Genomic DNA, 23,230 nt, shown 5'->3' with positions numbered 1-23,230 from the left:
CTGAAGGATGTCATCCTTGGTTGTGTTGTTCACCATAACCATCTTCAAAGGGTAAAACTAAATGCACCTTCCCAAGGAAGAGGTGGCTACTGCTGTCAGAACCTCTTCCGGCAACTCCTACAATCACCACTGAAGAGACTCCAGAAACTGAAATTCTTTCACAGCCACAAGTCTCACCTGCCAAGCAGAGTGATGCCCCTTGTCAGCAAAGAAATTCTCCTCAACAATTAAATCTTTAGGCCTGAATGGGACCATTTAAAATTTATTATCCTGTGGATGTCTGTAAATAATAATTATTATATAATATACTGTGCACATAAAGATACATTCTCTATTGAGTTTATAGCTAAGTAGGAAGGAGTGTTGTGTATTTAATATATAAGTAATATTTGAGTAATCTTGCAAATATATTGGTTGATTAAGCATTCTTGTTTGTTTAAATAATTAATTACAGGTTATATGTATAAATACATGAATTGCGTATGTCATCACACTACCACATAAAGTTATAGCCGCATTCCCAAACTTTTGTCTCTTCCTTTGAATTACTTTAATGTTTTGATTACACTCTGCACCCTCTGAGTGCAATCACCTCCCTTCTACACTTCCTCTGCAGTGAATCACCTCCTTCCTACACTTCCTCTGTAGTGAATCACCTCCTTCCTACACTTCCTCTGCAGTGAATCACTTCTTTCCTACACTTCCTCTGCAGTGAATCACTTCCTTCCTACACTTCCTCTGTAGTGAATCAGCACCTTCCTACACTTCCTCTGCAGTGAATCACTTCCTTTCTACACTTCCTCTGCAGAGAATCACCTTCTTCCTACACTTCCTCTGTAGTGAATCACCTCCTTCCTACACTTCCTCTGTAGTGAATCACCTTCTTCCTACTCTTCCGCTGTACTGAATCACCTCCTTCCTACACTTCCTCTGTAGTGAATCACCTTCTTGCTACACTTCCTCTGAGTGCAGTCACCTCCCTTCTACACTTCCTCTGCAGTGAATCACTTCCTTCCTACACTTCCTCTGTAGTGAATCACCACCTTCCTACACTTCCTCTGCAGTGAATCACTTCCTTTCTACACTTCCTCTGCAGAGAATCACCTTCTTCCTACACTTCCTCTGTAGTGAATCACCTCCTTCCTACACTTCCTCTGTAGTGAATCACCTTCTTCCTACTCTTCCGCTGTACTGAATCACCTCCTTCCTACACTTCCTCTGTAGTGAATCACCTTCTTGCTACACTTCCTCTGAGTGCAGTCACCTCCCTTCTACACTTCCTCTGCAGTGAATCACTTCCTTCCTACACTTCCTCTGTAGTGAATCACCACCTTCCTATACTTCCTCTGTAGTGAATCACCTTCTTCCTAATCTTCCTCTGTAGTGAATCACCTCCTTCTTACACTTCCTCTGTAGTGAATCATCTTCTTCCTACACTTCCTCTGTAGTGAATCACTTCCTTCCTACACTTCCTCTGTAGTGAATCAGCACCTTCCTACACTTCCTCTGCAGTGAATCACTTCCTTTCTACACTTCCTCTGCAGTGAATCACCTTCTTCCTACACTTCCTCTGTAGTGGATCACCTTCTTCCTAATCTTTCTCTGTAGTGAATCACCTCCTTCCTACACTTCCTCTGTAGTGAATCACCTCCTTCCTACACTTCCTCTGTAGTGAATCACCTTCTTCCTACTCTTCCGCTGTACTGAATCACCTCCTTCCTACACTTCCTCTGTAGTGAATCACCTTCTTGCTACACTTCCTCTGAGTGCAGTCACCTCCCTTCTACACTTCCTCTGCAGTGAATCACTTCCTTCCTACACCTCCTCTGTAGTGAATCACCACCTTCCTATACTTCCTCTGTAGTGAATCACCTTCTTCCTAATCTTCCTCTGTAGTGAATCACCTCCTTCTTACACTTCCTCTGTAGTGAATCACCTTCTTCCTACACTTCCTCTGTAGTGAATCACTTCCTTCCTACACTTCCTCTGTAGTGAATCAGCACCTTCCTACACTTCCTCTGCAGTGAATCACTTCCTTTCTACACTTCCTCTGCAGTGAATCACCTTCTTCCTACACTTCCTCTGTAGTGGATCACCTTCTTCCTAATCTTTCTCTGTAGTGAATCACCTCCTTCCTACACTTCCTCTGTAGTGAATCACTTTCTTCCTACACTTCCTCTGTAGTGAATCACCACCTTCCTACACTTCCTCTGTAGTGAATCACCTTCTCCCTACACTTCCTCTGTAGTGAATCACCGCCTTCCTACACTTCCTCTGTAGTGAATCACTTTCTTCCTACACTTCCTCTGTAGTGAACCACCCTCTTCCTACACTTCCTCTGTAGTGAATCACCTTCTTCCTACACTTCCTCTGAGTGCAATCACCTCCCTTCTACACTTCCTCTGCAGTGAATCACCTTCTTCCTAATCTTCCTCTGTAGTGAATCACCTCCTTCCTACACTTCCTCTGTAGTGAATCACTTCCTTCCTACACTTCCCCTGTAGTGAATCACCTTCTTCCTATACTTCCTCTGCAGTGAATCACTTCCTTTCTACACTTCCTCTGCAGTGAATCACCTTCTTCCTACACTTCCTCTGTAGTGAATCACCTCCTTCCTACACTTCCTCTGTAGTGAATCACTTTCTTCCTACACTTCCTCTGTAGTGAACCACCCTCTTCCTACACTTCCTCTGTAGTGAATCACCTTCTTCCTACACTTCCTCTGAGTGCAATCACCTCCCTTCTACACTTCCCCTGCAGTGAATCACCTTCTTCCTAATCTTCCTCTGTAGTGAATCACCTCCTTCCTACACTTCCTCTGTAGTGAATCACTTCCTTCCTACACTTCCCCTGTAGTGAATCACCTCCCTTCTACACTTCCTCTGTAGTGAATCACCTTCTTCCTACACTTCCTCTGTACTGAATCACCTCCTTCCTACACTTCCTCTGTAGTGAATCACCTTCTTCCTACACTTCCGCTGTACTGAATCACCTCCTTCCTACACTTCCTCTGTAGTGAATCACCTCCCTTCTACACTTCCTCTGAGTGCAGTCACCTCCCTTCTACACTTCCTCTGCAGTGAATCACCTTCTTCCTAATCTTCCTCTGTAGTGAATCACCTCCTTCCTACACTTCCTCTGTAGTGAATCACCTCCCTTCTACACTTCCTCTGTAGTGAATCACCTCCCTTCTACACTTCCTCTGTAGTGAATCACCTTCTTCCTACACTTCCTCTGCAGTGAATCACCTTCTTCCTAATCTTCCTCTGTAGTGAATCACCTCCTTCCTACACTTCCTCTGTAGTGAATCACTTTCTTCCTACACTTACTCTGTAGTGAATCACCTTCTTCCTAATCTTCCTCCTGCATCCTCTGCAGTGCAATCACCTCCTTCCTACACTTCCTCTGCACCCACTACAATCCAATCATCTACTGCCTACACTTCCTCTGCAGTACTATCACCTCCTTCCTACACTTCTTTCCCACGTGTTGTACAAAGATACTCTGGGGGGATGTAGTTTGTAATCCAGACATTTGTCAGGATATTGTCAGGTCCTGAGTTATATGGAGAGGTTGGGTATGCTAGGACTTTATTCCTTGGAGTACTGAAGGTGAGGGATGATCTTACAGAGGTATATAAAATCATGAGGGCATAGATAGTATGAATGTACTATCGGAAGCACGTAAGTGTAGCAGTTAGCACAATCACTTTACAGTGCCAGTGATTTGATTCCCACCACTGTCTGTAAGGAGCTTGCACATATTCCCCCATGACCACATGGGTTTCCTCCCACAATTCAAAACCGTATAGTTAGGGTTAGTAAGTTATGCGCATGCTATGCTGGCACCAGGTGCATGGTTACTCTTGTGGGCTGCCTCTTGCTGATTTGATTTGACTCAAAAGATGTGTTTCCCTACAAGTTCCGTAGTGACTTTATTATGTACACCTGCTCGTTAATGCAAATATCTAACCAGCCAATCATGTGGCAGCAACTCGATGCATAAAAGCATGCAGTCATGATCAAGAGGTTCAGTGGTTGTTCAGACCAAAGATCAGAATGGGGAAGAAATGTCATCTAAGTGAATTTGACTGTGGAACGATTGCTGGTGCCAGATGGGGTGGTTTGAGTATCTTGAAAACTGCTGATCTCCTGGGATTTTCACACACAACAGTCTCTAAGGTTTACAGAGGATGATGTGAAAAACAAAAAAAAAATCCAGTGAGCAGCAGTTCTGTGGGTGAAAATGCCTTGTTAATGGGAGAGGTCAGAAGACAATGACCAGACTGGCTCAAACTGATAGGAAGGTTACAGTAACTCAAATAACCACATGTTACAGCAGTGGTGTGTAGATGAATATCTCTGAATGCATAACATGTCGAACTTGAAGTGAATGGTGACAATCATACACACAGTGGCTACTTTGTTGGTTACCCCCTGTAATAAAGTGACAACCAAGTGTATGCTTTGATGTAAATCTAACAAATAAAGCTTATCATTCATTCATCATTTTTTGAATGCACACAGTCTTTTCCCCAGGGTTGGTGATCAAGGAATAGAGGGTAGAGTTTAAATGTGAGGGAGGAGAGATTTAATCAGAACCTGAAAGGCAACTTTTTTTTTCTCCCACACAGAGGATGGAGTTTGTAGAACGAGCTTCCACAGGAAGTGGTTGAGGTCGGTGCATGAGCAATACTTGAAAGACTTTGGGACGGATACATGGATCTGAATCAGGTTTGTTATCACCGACATATCATGAAATTTGTTGTTTTACGGCAGCAGTATAATGCGATTAATAAACAAATCTGTACGTCGCAATGAATATATAGAATAAGTAAGATAGATCTATCTTATTAAAAATCTGAACAAAATAGTGAAGATGAGTTAGTGTTCATAAAGGCAGAGGGAACGAAGCTGTTCCGAAAGCGTTGAGTGAGTGTGGAAAGGAAAAGTGGGAAATGAGTCAAAGGGACTGGGTTTTATGGGCTTCTCAGTCGATGTGAATGAACTGGGCGGAAGAGCGGGTTCCGTGCTGTGCGAGTCCAGGACAGCCAGTTCACGCGGGATTCTCTCAGGGCAGACAGCAACCCCTGGTGGAAACCCGCCGCAATTCCACAGAGCTCTCTCCCTGACGTCAGCCCGGGCAGTCTGAGCCCTCGCCTCAACTTCCTTGTTTTTAACACTTCCTGTACTTGTATGGTAACCCACCGAACACAACTTAACCGGCGACCAGAGGAGGCTGAAGTACGTATACTTTGATTTGCAATTGTGGCGCGCAGGGGTGGCTACGATGGGAGGCAGATTGAGACCTGAAGCGGTGAAATCACCAACATTTGCAGCTAAATGCGTTGTGCTTGCGGATCGTGCAAAAGCAATATAATTATACCTTCTACAGTGGAAAGGAGAGGGTGCATGTTATTTTTTCTAAGTTGAGCTTAACCTTGGTCTTAATAAGAAACCTTTGTTTTTTTTTTCTGTGTGCATTATTGCCGGACTAATACACGTCCGGTTATGCCCGACACTGGGCGTTGGTTAAGTCACTGACTTCCGCACCAGTTACATTGTCTCACGTGGGCCGCGCTGGAGAGCTCTGCCCCGGCCAGACGCTGCTATACTTGCACGTTTCTCTGATGCTCGTCCGTCCGTCTGCCGATTCCACCTTCTGTTTTAAGTGCAAGAGATCCTGCAGAAGCTGGAAATCCAGAGTAACACACAAAACGCTGGAGAAACTCAGCGGGATTGATGAAGGGGCTCGGCCCAAAATGTCGACATCTATTGGAAAATTTAAAGTTTACATAGATGCTGCCTGACCTGCTGAGTTTCTCCAGCATTTTGTGTATGTTACTCACCTTCTGTATTACATTCTTCGCCCACTCGCTCAACCTCAGTCATCCCGGTGGGGCTCTTCCGTTGCTCCGTTCCGCTACTACCATCTCAACTCGCTCTTTCCCATTCAGATTCATGTATTTGTCACACGTACATCCAGACAGTGAAACGCATCGTTTGCGTTACCAACCAAGGATGTGTTGAAGGCAGCCAAGTGTCGCCACGCATCCCGGCACAACATAGCATCACACACAAAATGCTGGAGGAGCTCAGCAGGCCAAGCAACATCTGTGGGGGAGAAAAGCACACAGCACGTCCACAATGTTCAGCGGAACAACACGGGCAACAGTCACTTCCCTGCAGCTCATCCAGACCCTTACCACCCAGCTCAGCATCTCATCTTCCTTTTCACCAAATTTACATTCGCAAGGATAGTACCAGGAGTGGAGGACTTGAGTTTTAAGGACAGCCTTGATTGGCTGGGACTTTATTTTTCCCTGGATTGTAGAAAGCTGAGAGGTGACCTTATAGAAGTTTATCCGGTCATGAGGGACATTGTCACGGTCTTTTTCCCCAGGTGTCAGAAAACGCAGAGGAGGCTTGAACCAAAGGCACAGCAGCAGAGAACACAAAATAATAAAACCGGGGGTGGGGCGGGGGCACAAAGCAAGAAAAAACAGTTACTAAACACAGCAGGTAACAAGGTAACAAGATAAACTTTAGGCAGGGAGACCGAAAGCTGGGAGTAACGATTCAATAAGTAACCATGGACTGTGGGTGAGAACTGGGGTTAAATGGGCTGCAGGTGATGAGTTGCAAGGGAAGCCTGCTAGCTGGGTGGAAACTCAAAGGTGTCTGCATGTGCAGGCTGGGAGATGTCATCCAGAGCAGGCGAGTTTACAGTGGGAGGGTATAGGTTTAATATGAGAGGGAACATTTTGAAAGGAATGTGAGGGGCATCTTTTTCCACACAGAGGATGGTGGGTATATGGAACAAGTTCCCCTACCTTGTTTGTTAGTGGGTTTATTTATTTAGAGACGCAGTGCAGAACGGACCCCTCCTGCCCACCGAGCTGCTTCACCCTGCAACCCACCAAATTCAACCATAGCCCAATCCCAGGACAATTTATGATGACCAATTGACCTACTTTGGTACGTCCTTGGACTGTGGGAGGAAATCAGAGCACCCGGAGGAAACCCGCGCGATCACGGGAAGAATGTACAAATTCCTGACAGACAGCAGTGGGAATTGAACCTGGATCGCTGGTACTGTAAAGCGTTGTGCTAACCACTGTGCTGCTGTGCCAGCTCTCGCAATATTTACATGTAAACAGGTGCATGAGTTCTTCTGTCTTCAAGCTGCATTTCTTAACGCATGAGCAGATGATGCGGCTTTGCATTACAGAGGATTGCGGATGGTTCTGCAGGAATGCGACATCGCCAGTGCCTGTGGTTACTGGTTAGTATGATGGATTTGAGATGTTCAGTACAGACATGGTGGGCCAAAGGGCCTGTTTGTCTGCTGTAAGATTCTCTAACTCCCACTGAGTGACAGGTTTAGTGCTGCTGAATCTGCCTGTTTAGAACACTCCGGCCACTGTACTTCCTATACCTAATAAAGTGGCCACTGAGTGTACGTTCATGGTCTTCCGCTACTGTAGCCCATCCACTTCGAGGTTCAACATGCTGTGCGTTCAGAGATGTTCTTCTGCACACCACTGTTGTAGCGCGTGGTTATTTAAGTTACTGTTGCCTTCCTGTCAGGTTAAACCAGTCTGGCCATTCTCCTCTGACCTCGCTCATTAACAAGGCGTTTTCACCCTCAGAACTGCCGCTCACTGGATTTTTTTTTTGTGCTTCGCACCGTTCTCTGTAAACTCTAGAGACTGTTGTGCATGAAAATCCCAGGAGATCAGCAGTATCTGAGATACTCAAACCACTCTGGTCTGGCATTTCTTCCCCATTCTGATGTTTGGTCTGAACATCAACTAAACCTCTTGACCATGTCTGCAAGATTTTGTGCATTGAGTTGCTGGCACACGATTGACTGATGAGGTATTTACATTAACAAGCATGTGTACCTAATAAAGTGATCACTGAGTATAGAACCGTACAGCACAGTCAGGCCTTTCTGCCTACATGTTTTGCTGACCTTTTAACCCGCACCAAGATCAATGTAACCATTCCCTCCTATATAGCCCTCCATCTATCTATCATCCATGTGCCAATCTAAGAGTCCCTTGAATGTCCCTGATGTATCAGCCTCTATCACCACCCTGGCAACAAGTTCCACACACTCACCACCTTCGACATCCCCATATACTTTCCTTCAATCACCTTAAAATTATGCCCTCTCGTATTAACTATTTCCACCCTGGGAAAAGATGTTGGCTGCCCTCTTATTACCTTTTATGCCTCTATGAAGTCATCTCTTATCTTTCTTCATTCTAAGGAGAAAAGCTCAACCTTTCCTCATAAGATATGTTTTCTAGTCCAGGCAGCACCTTAGTGAATCTCCCTTGAACCCACTCTAAAGCTTCTACATTCTTCTTATAATGAGGCAACTAGAACCAAACACAATACTCCTGTGTGGTCTAACCAGGGTTTTATAGAGCTGCAACATTTTCTCATGACTTTTGAACTCAATCTTCCATTTAATGAAAGCCAACACAGCATACGCCTTCATAACCACCCTATCATCATGCACAGCAACCTTGAGGGATCTAAGCATGTGGACCCCAAGATACTTCAACAGAAGTTTAAAGCTGAGGATGAGCTTTATGTAGAAATGTCCCTGAAGTTGTTTGTCTGTGTCACTGAAACTGACACTGTTCAGAAAAAAAACTCTTAGAAAGCAATCATTACATTCCTTTACAAAGGATGTGTCCAAACAAAACCAGCAGCATAATTTTCTCCATAAGATTCCTGTGAGCTGACTAACTTCCTCTTCTCCATAAGACTCCTGTGACAGCTATAAGACCTGACTACCTTGCTGAAGATTTAGAACACTGATCCACAGATCAGATGGACTGGGGGTTGGGGATCTGAATTGGTGTCCATCCTCTGCTTTTGGGTACCTATTTACTTGACGACCTTTCCCTTCTCAAGACGACAACATGAGGGAAAATAGAAGTACATTTTATTTAGCATTGCGTTAAATTCCATGTCGTCAAGAGTTTGAGGAGACTTGGTATGTCACCAAAGACTCTTTCAAATTTCTGCAGGTGTCCGGTGGAGCTCATTCCGACTGGTTGCATCACAGCCCAGTGTGGAAGGTCCAGTGCACAGGTCCAGAAGAGGCTGCAGAGCATTGTAGACTCAGCCAGATCCATCATGGACACAACCCTCCCCACCAACAGTTCCTCAACAAAGCAGCATCTACCATAAAGGACCCTCACTACCTGAGATATACCCTCAGCTCATTACTACTATCAGGGAGGAGGTACAGGATGCTGAAGACACACTAACAATTCAGGAACAGCTTCTTCCCCTCTGCCGTTAGATATCTGAATGGTCCATGAACACTTCTTCTCCAACGATTGTCCCTTTGTTGTGGTGGAAAGTCTTGTCGGTTCCTGAGATCTCAAGAGCGATGCTGTCTGGCAGTTAGCCCCTGGCAAGCCCACCCATGGCAGTAAGGTCAAGGAGCAGGCTCCAGACAGAGTGATCCAACCAAGACCTCAGCGGTGGAGCTGGTGAGAGATGATGACACATCACAACAGCAGTGAATGCGGAGGAAGGCTGCAGCCCATCATCCTGTTTTCATTGCCACAGGATCCTCACTCCAGTCTGTGAAGGACTGTGTGGTGACCGCCCATGCATCAGCCTCCCCACATTAAACAAGATCATGAAAAGATGCTTTCCGTTAAGGAAATGACCCTTTATGAGAACATTATACTCACCCTGAGTGATCACGCCGCTACTATGGTTACCTTAACTATTCTTCTTTTGCATTATTTATTTATTTATTTTGTAATTGATAGTACATTTTACTGCAGCAAAACAACAAGTCAGAAAGTAGGAAGAAACCTGGTTCTGATTATGACACTCTTCTCAAGTGTCATGTAGTGATTCCATTGAGGGGAGTGTGTGTGTGTAAGAGAGAGATATTGGAGACAACCTCACTGTTACCTATATGATCCTACTCCCAATCTAACCTGTTAACTGTTTTTCCTTTTGCCTAACCTGTTGACTGTTCCTTGCACTCGCTGCTTTCATTTAATGTTGACAGTATCTGGTTTTGAAATACTTCTCTCCTCTGCTCCTCATTAACCTACACTTTGACTTTGTAGTTCTTGTTGAGTCATGGAGCGTCCAGTATGGATACAGGCCCTTTGTCCCAATGAGTCTATACTAACCATGGTCCTAATTCCTTTGTTTGGCCCATATCCCTCGAAAGCCCACCCCTTCATGCATCTTTAAAGTTGCTTCTTAAATGATACTGGTGTACCTGCCTCAAACACTTCCTCTTGGAGCTCGTTCCATATATTCCCCACTCCCTATGTGAAAAAGTTAACCCCAGGGCCCTTTTAAACATTTCTCTTCTCACCCTAAATCTATACAGCTTATGTTTGGTTTCCATTAACTTGGGGAAAAGACTGTCACTGTCCATCTTACCTACCTCTCTCATAACTTTAAGCATTTCAGGTATTTCTATAAGGTTGTCTTCTGTTCTTGTGTGCTGCATTAGCTTCAATTAATATCTGTTCTTCCTTAGAACCCCAGAAGGCTAAGGAAATTTGATGTCCCTAAAGACCTTACCCATTTTTACAGATGAACCACAGATACTATTCTATCTGGATGCATTATGGCTTGGTTTGGTTTTAGTATTGGTGTTGGTATTGCTATTGCTATGGGAGTTGATATTGGTTTGGTCACATGTACCATAGTCGAAGTAAAATTTATTATTGAAGTACATCTCTGTCTCCATATATTACCTTGAGGTTCATATTCTTACAGGGCATGTGTAGCACTTGTTCCGCTTACACGGATAAGTGCCAGGAGGGAGATCAGTGGGGAGGGATGGGGGGGATGAATGAACAAGGGAGTTGTGTAGGGAGCGATCCCTGCGGAATGCAGAGAGGGGGGGGAGGGAAAGATGAGAACGTGTAAGCGGAACAAGTGCTACACATGCCCTTACACTTCCTCCCTTACCACCATTCAGGGCCCCAAACAGTCCTTCCAGGTGAGGCAACACTTCACCTGTGAGTCGACTGGGGTGATATACTGCGTCCGGTGCTCCCGATGTGGCCTTTTATATATTGGCGAGACCCGATGCAGACTGGGAGACCGCTTTGCTGAACATCTATGCTCTGTCCGCCAGAGAAAGCAGGATCTCCCAGTGGCCACACATTTTAATTCCACATCCCATTCCCATTCTGACATGTCTATCCACGGCCTCCTCTACTGTAAAGATGAAGCCACACTCAGGTTGGAGGAACAACACCTTATATTCTGTCTGGGTAGCCTCCAACCTGATGGCATGAACATCGACTTCTTTAACTTCCGCTAGGCCCCACCTCCCCCTCGTACCCCATCTGTTACTTATTTTTATGCACACATTCTTTCTCTCACTCTCCTTTTTCTCCCTCTGTCCCTCTGAATATACCTCTTGCCAATCCTCTGGGTCCCCCCCCTTGTCCTTCTTCCCGGACCTCCTGTCCCATGATCCTCTCGTATCCCCTTTTGCCAATCACCTGTCCAGCTCTTGGCTCCATCCCTCCCCCTCCTGTCTTCTCCTATCATTTTGGATCTCCCCCTCCCCCTCCAACTTTCAAATCCCTTACTCACTCTTCCTTCAGTTAGTCCTGACGAAGGGTCTCGGCCTGAAACGTCGACTGCACCTCTTCCTAGAGATGCTGCCTGGCCTGCTGCGTTCACCAGCAACTTTGATGTGTGTTACAGTGAAAAGCTTGTCTTGCTTACTGTTCATACAGATCAAATGATTACACCGTGCATTGAGGTAGAACAAGGGAAAGAGTAGAACAATTATAATAGAAGTACTGAGTGGATCTGTAGGGAGCAACTTGCAGTAAGTTGCAATGCTCCGTGCCATCTTGGTAGCTATCTGACCGAAAGACTACAAGAAATTGCAGTGTTCTACGTGCAGCCCAGTCCATAACATACGCCAACCTCTCTCCATTTACTCTGTCTGCACTTCCCACTGCCTTGGGAAAGCAGTCTACGGAATCCAAGATCCCCCATGGACATTTTTCTCCTCTTGCTGGGCTCTAGATACAAATGACTGAAAGCAAGTGCCACCAGACTCAGTGACAACCTTTATCCTGCTTGTTGCTGGACTCTTGTCTACACTGAAAGATGAACATTTGATCTCCATACATACCTTGTTCTGGCCCTTGCACCTTGTTCATCTGCCTGCTCTGCACTTTCTGCTGAATATGCAATAATATATTCTGGTTTCACCTGTGCCCTCCAGTAAATCTTCATATTCTGTCTTCTTCCTCCTTCCATTCCCGTGCCGATGCAGGGCTTCAGCCTGAGGCACTAACTGTTTATTCCCCTCCATAGACACTGCCTGATCAGCATTTTGTGTAAGTTGCTGTGGATTTCCAGCATCTGTAGAGTATCTTGTGACTATCTTCTGCCTTCTGGTTCCATATTACAAACTCAAAATAATTATTTATGACATCATCCATCTGGATAGTAGGCAAACCAAATTTTTCTCATTATGTCAGTATATGTGACAACAACAAATCAAACCAATTCTAGATCGAAATAATGTAATTGAAGGCTATTTAACCCATCAAATCTATGTCCATGGGGTATATTCATCTGCTCTTACCCCATAGCTCCATTTTCCTTTTCTGATATGCATCCAATATACTATATAACACACTACTGAATAAAAAACTTTCCTTACATTCCTCTTAGCCTTTTCATCTTATTTTTCTATCCTTCAGCTGTTGAACTATCCAGTTGCTCCTCAAGTACTGAAGCAATTCCATCCAAGTCTTGACCTCTTGCAACACTTTCCCCTTGTTCCTTCACTGATCTAAACCCAATTCAAATTCATCGGACAGGGAGGCAGCACAGTAGCACAGCGGTTAGCGTAGCGCTGTCACAGTGCCAGTGATTCCCGCTGCTGCCTGTCAGGAGCTTGTACGTTCTCCCGTGACTGCGTAGGTTTCCTCCCACGTTCTGAAGGGTTGGAGTTAGTGAGTTGTGTGCATGGTATGTTGGTGCTGGAAGTACAGCAGGCTGCCCAGCACGTTCGTCACTGATTTGGTTTGATGCAAATGATGCATTCCACAGTATATTTTGATGTTCACATGATAAATAAGGTGAGTCTTTCATCTTTAAATTTATTAGCTATATTTGTCACAGGTATATCGAAACATCAAACTCTACAGTGAAATGCCCCATTTGTGTCAAAACCAAAACAGTCGAAGTGTCGCCACACTTCCAGTACCAATGTAGCATGCCCACAACTCACTAGCCCAGTGCTGTACGTCCTTTCGGAACATGGGAGGAAACTGGAGCACCTGGAGGAAACCCGTGCAGTCACTGGGAGAACGTGCAAACTTCTTATGGACAGTGGTGGGAACTGAACCTCAGCTAGTGATCACAGATTCTGTAAAGCAACTGACTAACTGCTATACTGCAGTGCTGCCCATCAAGCTAATATTTAATATCTTCCAAATTAGACGCAGGCAGTACTGTTGTTGCAAAGCAATTCATCATAGTCTTCAACACATTAACGAGAGTGTTTGAATCTGTTTAGGTGAGAATGAATGTTGACCATGAGATCGGTCTCCTGATCGAAGAGATTCGTCGCCTTGGATCTCCAGGTCGGTGACTTCATGAGCCATTTAGATACTGAATCGAAAATTCTTTATGTTCTCTGATTTTTATTTGTTGTGAAGCAGGTGGAACCATTGCTGAGCATCACATTGCAGCTTCAATAGTTGGGCTGAATAGTGGGCTGGGACAGGGTAGAGGGCAGTAACATCTCTCAGGAGGATGAACAATTTGGGACAGCCACGGTAGTGTAGTGGAATGCTTTAGAGTGGCAGCAAAGGAAACTGAAGTGTTCCGAGGCAATAAAAATATAGAGCGAATATGAAAATGAGAGTTTGAATGATTAGGACAGATGTCGCCGAGACTTGAGGACCTGGGTTATCAGGAAGGGTTAAATGGTTAATTGATGGAATGGCAGAATAGACTTGATGGACCAAATGGCCTAATTCTGCTTCTTTGTCTTATGGTCTTATGTGGTTTGGACTTTATTCCTTGGAATGTAAAAGATTGAAGGAAGATTTGATAGAGGTATACAAAATTATGAGGAGTATAGTCAGGGTAAATACAAGCTGCCTTTTTCCACTGAGGTTGGGTGAAAATACAGCGAGAGGTCATAGGTTAAGGTTGAAAGGTGAAATGTTTAAGGGGGAACACGAAGGGGAATTTCTACAGTTACACGGTACTATGAGTGTGAAACAAACTGCCAGTGGAAGTAGTGGATATGGGTTTGATCATTCGGACCATAAGATAAAGAAATGGAAATAGGCTGTTCAGCCCATCAAGAGAAGTTTGGATAGATACATGGATGGGAGGGCTATGGAGAGCTGGGTGCTGGGCCATGGGACTAACATTGACATGTACTAGATGGGCTGAAGGGCCTGTTTATTTGCTGTTTCTGATTCTATGAAAATAAACCTGATTCCAATTCTGGTTCTGATTCACTGTCTCTGTATTGTACCCAGGACCAGATGGTAAAATCAGAGTCAAGTTCGGAGTGCTGTTCACTGATGACAGATGTGCCAATCTATTCGAGGCTCTGGTGGGGACTCTGAAAGCGGCCAAGAAGAAGAAGAAGATCAGCTTCACTGAAGAGCTGCTATTACAAGGGGTTCATGACAACGTTGACATTGTTTTAGAAGTGGACTGATGACAGGAGTGATGGCTCCTGGGTGCGGTAGCGGCACTGGTCACGTCATTGTAACCAGTCCTCAGGAAACACGGGCTAGATACTTTTTTATATGCATTTTGTAACAAGACTGAAATGTTGAATTGTTTGAAACTTAAAAAACCACCCAATAAAGTCAACGTCCAAGCTGAGTTCATTGGCATCTGCACAAGAACACATATGCACAGGAGCAGTGAAAACCTGACTTGCAGCAGCCTCGCAGGCGCAGAGCATCAAATAAAGGTTATCTTAGCTTTCTTTATTTGTCACATGTATGTCAAAACATACAGTGAAGTGCATCATTTGTGTCAACGACCAGCACAGTCCGAGGATTTGATGGGGACAGCCCGCAGGTGTCTTCAGGCTTCAAGCACAAGTTCAAATTTATTGTCATTCAGGTGGATACACACATACCTCCAAATGCCGGCACCAACATAGTGTGCACATAACTCACAAACCCATATGTCTGGAATGTGGGAGGAAACCAGAGCACCTGGAGGGAAGCCATGCTGTCACGGGGAGAACGTACAAACTCCTTGCAGACAGCAGCAGGAATTGAACCCCGATCGCTGATGGCTGGCTCTAAACCATTACGCTGCTGTGCAGCATCCTCAATAAAAAAAAAACATAAATTAACGTAAATTATACACAACTTTTACAAGAAAGAACATAATTCAAATTTTAAAAAATGAAATCTATTTTCGTGCAAAGTGATCAGTAATCTCACTGTTAGAGTTCAAAGTACAAAGTAAATGTTATTATCAAAGTACATGTACGTCACCATACACAACCCTGGGGTTCAATTTCCTGTGCACACACCCAGCAAATAAAACATGAGGTAATGATAAGGAGCCCTTAAAGCGAGATCATTGGTTGTGGGAACTTCTCAATGGATGGACAAGTGAGTGTAGTTATTCTCTTTGTTCTCAAGTCTAATGGTTGTGAGGTAGTAACCGCTCTTGAACCTGTTGGTACAAGTCATGAGGCTTTTGTATATTCTTCCTTACGGCAGCAGCGAGAAAAAAACATGACCCGGGTGCTGGCGATCTCTGATGATGGTTGTGCTGGTTGGTTCAAGAACCAAATAGTTGAGGGGAAGTAGGGGTTCCTGAACCTGGTGGTGTGGGATTTCAAGCTTCTGTTCCTCATGCCCAATGGGAGCTGTGAGCTGTGCATTGCTTGGATGGTGGGGATCTTTGTTAATGGATGTTGCCTCTTGAGGTACTGCATCCCATTGATACTATCAATGGAGTGGGGAGGGATATGCCAATGATGTATTTGGTGGTAGATACTACCGATGGCAGAGACCGATGCCTGTGATGTATTGGGCAGAGTTCACAACTCTCTACAGCTTCTTACTTTTCTGCACATACTGAAGATTGTGTTTATTTTGAGTTTTCTTTCAAGTCTCACTCCCAGTCTTCCAATGCTTCATATTGATACCCAGAGGTACACCCATCTAATTGGGAGGGGTATAGTAAAGGGTACATGCAAACAAGCCTTTTCCACTGAGGTTGGATGAGACTAGAACTAGAGGCCATAGGTTAAGGATGAAAGGTAAGTGTGGAACGAGCTGTTGGCAGAAGTGATGGATGCTGGTTCGATTTCAACATTGAGGAGAAGTTTGGATAGGTACATGGATAGGAGGTCTATGGTCCAGGTGCAGGTGGATAGGACTAGATGGGCCAAAGGGCCTATTACTGTGCTGTAAGGTCCTACGACTCTGCCCTGGTTTCTACATCCTTGCTTTTCAAGTTCATTTGTTTAGCAACGTTTTAGAGCCATCAGGGTAATTACACCGATAGGAGAGCTTTAGGGGGCAGTGGGTCAAATGTAGACAAAAGGGACAAACTCACTGGGTAACACAGTCAACTGGGATAACTTGAGCTATATCCATGTTTTATGACACGAAGTATTCCTTTCTATTCCTCAGTTGTACTGTTTCTAAATGTAGTCACTTAAGAGGTTGCGTCTAACAATAGCCTCATTTTATTTTTAACATTCTGCTTCTCAAGCTGGTAAGAGATTGGCACGTGCGAATGCAGCGGCCTCTCGGGGGCCAACCAAAGGTGCTTTTCACTTTGCAAAATGTGTTTTTTATGATCCAAGGGTAGTTCTACTCTAAGAGCTTCGGGTACTGCAGGGCTACTGCATCAGTGAGCTGCTCTGCTCGTTGGTCAGAGTACCTGGACTGGAGCTGCTTGAAGTGTCAAAAGGGCCGGTCGGAATATCGGAGGAGCCTGCCAGTATGTCGGAGGAGTGGGTCTGGGTTCAGAGGAGCTAACCTGGTTGCAAACCATGTTGCTGCCAGCTACTCAGAAGCTTCAGAGCTGGTGCAGTATAAACATGGGAGGCTGTCTTGGACATTTCACTTTGCGATCACAACACTCTGTTGGACTGTGATAATGTAAGTTGCCGCAGGTCTGTTACCCCTGTCTGGTGGTGGGATAGTCGATGTGGGAGCTGTGTGGCCTCAGTTGTAGCGAAAACTAGGCCCCAAGCCTCGGACTTGCCTGCTGCTACAGACCAGGTGAGAAACACAGAAACGCTGCAGCGTGGTTGAGCTCGGCCTCTCCTGTCAGTGGTGCCCTCCTGTGTTTGAGTGGGGGATTAACAGACTGGATTGTGTGCATCTGTACACCGCCAGGGGTCTGGACTCTATATGTTTTTTTTTTGAGCGAATATGCTTCTTTGCTCGATAGCTTGAATTATATTTGTCACCTATTTTTCAATATTTGCTTGTTATTTTAAATGTTTTGCATCTTGGCCCCAGAGAATGCTGTCTTGTTCAGCTGTATGGTTTGAATGACAATTAAACGTGAGTTAATTTGATTTGATTTGAAGCCCATCAGTGATCCTGGGTCATAGGCTGCCAACAGCAGCTCACCAGAGTCCACCGTCCTCCGCCAGGCTTTCAAGTTGTCCCCTGGTGTAGCTCGTCTTTGAAGACCCTTCCTCTCTCAGGGATGAGGTCTTTGGCGTTTCGGTGGCTCCGTGTTTATAGGCGATGGGGTTGTTAGCCCCGCACCCATCCTTCCTCCTTTTTTAGCCGAGTGTGGGACCATCCATGGCAGAGCCGCTTTGAACTAAACGATATGAAAATTCCCCCCGACCGCATAGCTAGCAATCTCAATCCAGAAGCGACTTGTGGTATGCAAAGTCTGTGGAGATAAACAGTTGTGTAGGAATTCAAGTTCTAAACCTTGCTATTATTCATCATGGAGCTAAAGGCATGTATCCGAGTGGCTGTGGGAGATGAGTTGTAGGCTTGGAATGCAGAGGGCTGGCATCACAACGATGTCTGCCTGAAGAACCTATCTCTAGAAATGTAATAGAAACATAGAAATAAATTGAAGGAATTGAAGGCAGATAAATCCCCAGGGCCAGATGGTCTGCATCCCAGAGTGCTTAAGGAAGTAGCCCAAGAAACAGTGGATGCATCAAAACTGTTTAGATTCTGGACTAGTTCCTGAGGATTGGAGGGTGGCTAATGTAACCCCGCTTATTAAAAAAGGAGGGAGAGAGAAACTGGGGAATTATAGACCGGTTAGCCTAACATCGGTGGTGGGGAAACTGCTGGAGTCAGTTATCAAAGATGTGATAACAGCACATTTGGAAAGCGGTGAAATCATCGGACAAAGTCAGCATGGATTTGTGAAAGGAAAATCATGTCTGACGAATCTCATTGAATTTTTTGAGGATGTAACTAGTAGAGTGGATAGGGGAGAACCAGTGGATGTGGTATATTTGGATTTTCAAAGGTAATGAATATACAGAGGTCAGAAATCTGATATGTATAATTCAGAATCACTGAAATTTCGATTACATGACATTACAGCACAGTATTGCAGAAGGGCATATGATGTTGTGCTGATCTTTTAACTTTTAAGATCAATCTAACCCTTTCGTGCCATGTAGCCCTTCATTTTTCTATCATCCATGTGCCTATCTAAGAGTTTCTTAAATGCCCCTAATGTATCTGCCTCCTACATCACCCCGGCAATGCATTCTACATACCGACCACTCTGTGTGAAGAACTTACCTCCAACATTTCCCCCTATTCTTTCCTCTGATCTCTTTAAAATCATGTCCTCTTGTATTAGGCATTTCTGTCCTGGTCTTTTGAAGCAGCAGTGCACCTCATGGCCACTTTATTGGGTACAGGAGTGGAACCTGGTGTGGTCTTGTGCTGCTGTAGCCCATCCACTTCAAGATTCAACACTTTGTGCAATTAAAGATGTTCTTCTGTTCACCATTGTTGTAATGTGTGGTTATTTCAGTTACTGTCACCTTCCTGTCAGCTTAACTAGTACAGCCATTCTCCTCCGAACTCTCTTATTTACAAAGTATTTTCTTCCACAGAACTGCCGCTCACAGGATTTTTTTTCCGCTGTAAACTAGAGACTTGTGCGTGAAAATCCCATGAGATCAAACCACCTCATCTGGCACCAACAATCATTTCATGGTCAATGTCACTTACATTAGATTTGTTCCCCATTCTGATGTTTGGTCTGAACAACACTGAATCTCTTGATCATGTCTACATGCTTTTATGCATTGGGTTGCTGCCACGTGATTAGAAATTTGCACTAACGAGCAGGTGTACTGCTCAGCATAACACTTTACGGTACCAGCAACATGGGTTCAGTCCCTGCCACTGTCTGTAAGTAACACAAACAACAGGAGTTCTGCAGGTGCTGGAAATTCAAGCAACACACATCAAAGTTGCTGGTGAATGCAGCAGGCCAGGCAGCATCTCTAGGAAGAGGTGCAGTCGACGTTTCAGGCCGAGACCCTTCGTCAGGACTAACTGAAGGAAGAGTGAGTAAGGGATTTGAAAGTTGGAGGGGGAGGGGGAGATCCAAAATGATAGGAGAAGACAGGAGGGGGAGGGATGGAGCCAAGAGCTGGACAGGTGATAGGCAAAAGGGGATACGAGAGGATCATGGGACAGGAGATCTGGGAAGACAGACGGGGGGGGGGGAACCAGAGGATGGGCAAGGGGTATAGTCAGAGGGACAGAGGGAGAAAAGGGAGAGAGAGAGAAAGAATATGTGTATATAAATAAATAACGGATGGGGTACGAGGGGGAGGTGGGGCATTAGCGGAAGTTAGAGAAGTCAATGTTCATGCCAGCAGGTTGGAGGCTACCCAGACGGAATGTCAGCTGTTGTTCCTCCAACCTGAGTGTGGCCTCATCTTTACAGCAGAGGAGGCCGTGGATAGACATGTCAGAATGGGAATGGGATGTGGAATTAAAATGTGTGGCCACTGGGAGATCCTGCTTTCTCTGGTGGACAGAGCGTAGGTGTTTAGCAAAGCGGTCTCCCAGTCTGTCTATAAGTTCTCCCTGAGACCACATGACCATGTGGGTTTCCTCCAGGTGCTCCTGTTTCCTCCCACAGTCCAAAGACGTACCAATTGGTAAGTCAGTTGGTCATTAGGTGATTAGGCTAGGGCTAAATCGAGGGTTTGTGGGTGGCGCGGCTCAAAGGGCTGGAAGGGCTTGTTCCGCGCTTTCTTTCAATAAATAAATAAAAATAAAAGAAATCTGATGGCGGAGGCAAAGAATCTTCTGGAAACATCGAGTGTACATCTTCAAGCTCCTGTACCTCCTCTGTGATGGGTGTAATAGAAGAGGGCATGCCTTCGGTGATGGGGATCCTTGGACCGGGAGACAGTTTCGCTGAACCCGACGCAGACTGGGAGACTGTTTTGCTGAACACCTACGCTCTGTCCGCCAGAGAAAGCAGGATCTCCCAGTGGCCACACATTTTAATTCCACATCCCATTCCCATTCTGATAAGTCTGTCCACGGCCTCCTCTACTGTCAAGATGAAGCCACAGTCAGGTTGGAGGAACATTGACTTCTCTAACTTCCGTTAATGCCTCTCCTCCCCTTCTTACCCCATCCCTTATTTATTTATTTGTTTGTTTGTTTGTTTATTTACTCCCCACCCCCTTTTTTTCCCTCTCTCTCTGTTCCCCCTCACAATAACTCCTTGCCCTCTCTCCATCTTCCTCTGGTGCTCCCCTTCCCCTTTCTTTCTCCCTAGGCCTCTCGTCCCATGATCCTCTCCCTTCTCCAGACTTGTATCCCTTTTGCCAATCACCTGTCCAGCTCTTGGCTCCATCCCTCCCCCTCCTGTCTTCTCCTATCATTTTGGATCTCCCCCTCCCACTTTCAAATCTCTTACTATCTCTTCTTTCAGTTAGTCCTGACGAAGGGTCCTGGCCCGAAATGTTGACTGTACCTCTTCCTAGAGATACTGTCTGGCCTGTTGCGTTCCACCAGCATTTTGTGTGTGTTGCTTGAACTTCCAGCATCAGCAGATTTCCTCGTGTTTGAGCTATTGAAGACATCCTTGATAGGGAGCAGCCTAGAGCCCGTGATGGAGCTGGCTGGACTTACAACCTTCTTTTCCAGTCTTGTGCATTGGCACCTCCATACACCAAGCCATTTGGTTGTGTCAGCAAATGCTTCCAGATGCGGGGCATTTTAAATTGTTAGTTGCTAATAACCCCACTGAGGAACTCAGGAGAGTCCTCCACTCATCAAATTAAAACAATGGCTCCTCCAAGAGACCACAATCTTGGGATTTTCTCTTGTTTGTGATTTGATTACTACAGTGCGAAGTCTCTTCCAGGGATGCCTATCCTGAAGAAGTTTAAATTTTCCCTTCAGTGGGAGTTCAGTGAACCGTCTCTCTCTCTCTACTCCCCCTCCGTGATCTCTGCTGCTCTCCAACTCTTCGACCTATCATCTTGTGTTTCGGTCTCCCCTTCCCCCCACCTTTTAAATCTACTCATCCTCTTTTCTCCAGTCCTGCCAAAGGGTCTCATCGACTGCATTTCTTTCCATGGGTGTTGTCTGGCCTGGTGAGTTCCTCCAGCATTTTGCTTGGATTTCCAGCATGTGTAGATTTTCTCTTGTTTGTCCACACCTTGTCATTGGGTTTGGAGGCTTGGGTGCCTCAAGGACCCAGAGAGCTATGTTGGCTGGAGTCAGGACCTTGTGCTTTGATTCTTGGTAGGGTCACCTGCGACAAACAGGTCAAAGGGCAGAGGCCAGACTAAGAGTGGTCCACCGTTCCTCCAGGTTTGGGGATTCAGCTCAGGGTTGACAGACCTGACTGATCAAATAAAAATTGTCATGGAAACAGCAATGAAAATGGAGGCCTAAGCACCAGCAGTGTAACGGGCAGTAGGCAGGCGAGCAATTGATGCACATAACTGAAAGTTGAATGAAGGCTAAAGGAAGAAACTAGCTTGAAAGATATAGGTTGGGGCAGGTGTGGCTGAGAGGTATTGGAGAAGATTCATCAGGAACTCAGCAGGTCAGGTAGCTGGCTTTCAACGTTTTCGGTCAAGATCCTTTGTCTGGACTGAAAGGATAGTTGGTGTAACAAGGTAAGGGGAAAGGGTTATGTCTTGGTGAAAAGGAAGGCATGGTAGTATAGCAGTTAGTGTAACACTAAGGAGAATCAATGGCACCTAACGGCGACTCCCTTGCTTGTATCTTTGGAAACAGCTCTATTTCTATCGTTAACATCTCTATTTTCCCCTTTCAGGGTTCTTTTGAAGACCGTGACCTGGAGTTACACACTGACCACAGAGAGCAGGGAAAACCCCCGGTCTCGGCGTTTCACGACCGGCCATTATTTGTCACACCAAGGATGCAGCCTAAGAGCTTTGCTTGCCTTTGGAGGTCTGAGATTTCGTGGCTCTAGAGATGGGGGGATCAGAGGTCAGTGTCAGGGCAGGAGATCGGCGTGTTGTTGGAGACAGAAGATCTCTGGCTGTGTGCCTGGAGACTTGAGACCTTTGGGCATAGAGCTTAGGAAAAGCGTTGCCACGGACTTTTAACATTATAAAGTAGCAAGTTATTTGTTATGTCTCCCCTCTCACTGTGAAATGGGGACATCTCTTTTAGGGAGAGAGAGAGCCTGTGGTATGTCGAATACTGGGTGAACAATGTAGTCTTTGGAGTACTGCAAGCCTGTGTCTTTGCTGTTGCTTTGCTCACACTTGAGTGCTCAATGGTGGGTGCTGATGCTTTTTTTGCCAGTGGGGGGAGGGGGGGATTGTTGCTTGCTGCCGCTTACACGCGGGAGGGAGGGGAGACTTTAGGGTTCTAACATTTAACTGTCAATCATTCTTTGGGGCACTCCTCTGTTTTTCATGGATGGTTGTGAAGTAAAAGCATTTCAGGATGTATATTGTATACATTTCTCTGACATTAAACGTACTTTTGAAACCTTTGAATTTAACAGCACCAGCAATCACCTATCGGTGTTCATTTCCTGCCGCTGTCTCTAGCAATGTGTACGTTCTCCCCATTACTGCATGTGTTTCCTTCTTGTGCTCCAATTTACCCTCTCACTCTAAAGGTGTACAGTTAGGGACAGGGTTAGTAAGTTGTGGGCTGTATTGGCACTGGAAGTGTGGTGACAGTTACGGGCTGCTCCCAGCACATCCTCAG

General features: G+C 45.3%; 1 protein-coding gene across 2 annotated transcripts; it reads left to right on the top strand.

The window, feature by feature from the left end:
- The first annotated feature begins 5,136 nt into the window (after positions 1 to 5,136).
- On the top strand, positions 5,137 to 14,900 carry abracl (ABRA C-terminal like). Of its 2 annotated transcripts, none has more exons than XM_072267145.1 (3): positions 5,137 to 5,243; positions 13,567 to 13,633; positions 14,546 to 14,900. In XM_072267145.1, exons 1-3 carry the CDS (start codon positions 5,196 to 5,198, stop codon positions 14,728 to 14,730), a joined length of 300 nt encoding a protein of 99 aa, XP_072123246.1. In that variant the 5' UTR covers positions 5,137 to 5,195; the 3' UTR covers positions 14,731 to 14,900. The 2 variants fall into 2 exon arrangements, with proteins under 2 accessions (XP_072123246.1, XP_072123247.1); XM_072267146.1 differs by lacking the exon at positions 5,137 to 5,243 and adding an exon at positions 9,071 to 9,520.
- Positions 14,901 to 23,230: the final 8,330 nt, after the last annotated feature.

The sequence above is a fragment of the Mobula birostris genome, chromosome 8 (genome assembly GCF_030028105.1).
Source record: "Mobula birostris isolate sMobBir1 chromosome 8, sMobBir1.hap1, whole genome shotgun sequence".
NCBI lineage: Eukaryota > Metazoa > Chordata > Chondrichthyes > Myliobatiformes > Myliobatidae > Mobula > Mobula birostris.
This window is presented reverse-complemented; position numbering and strand designations above follow the sequence as displayed.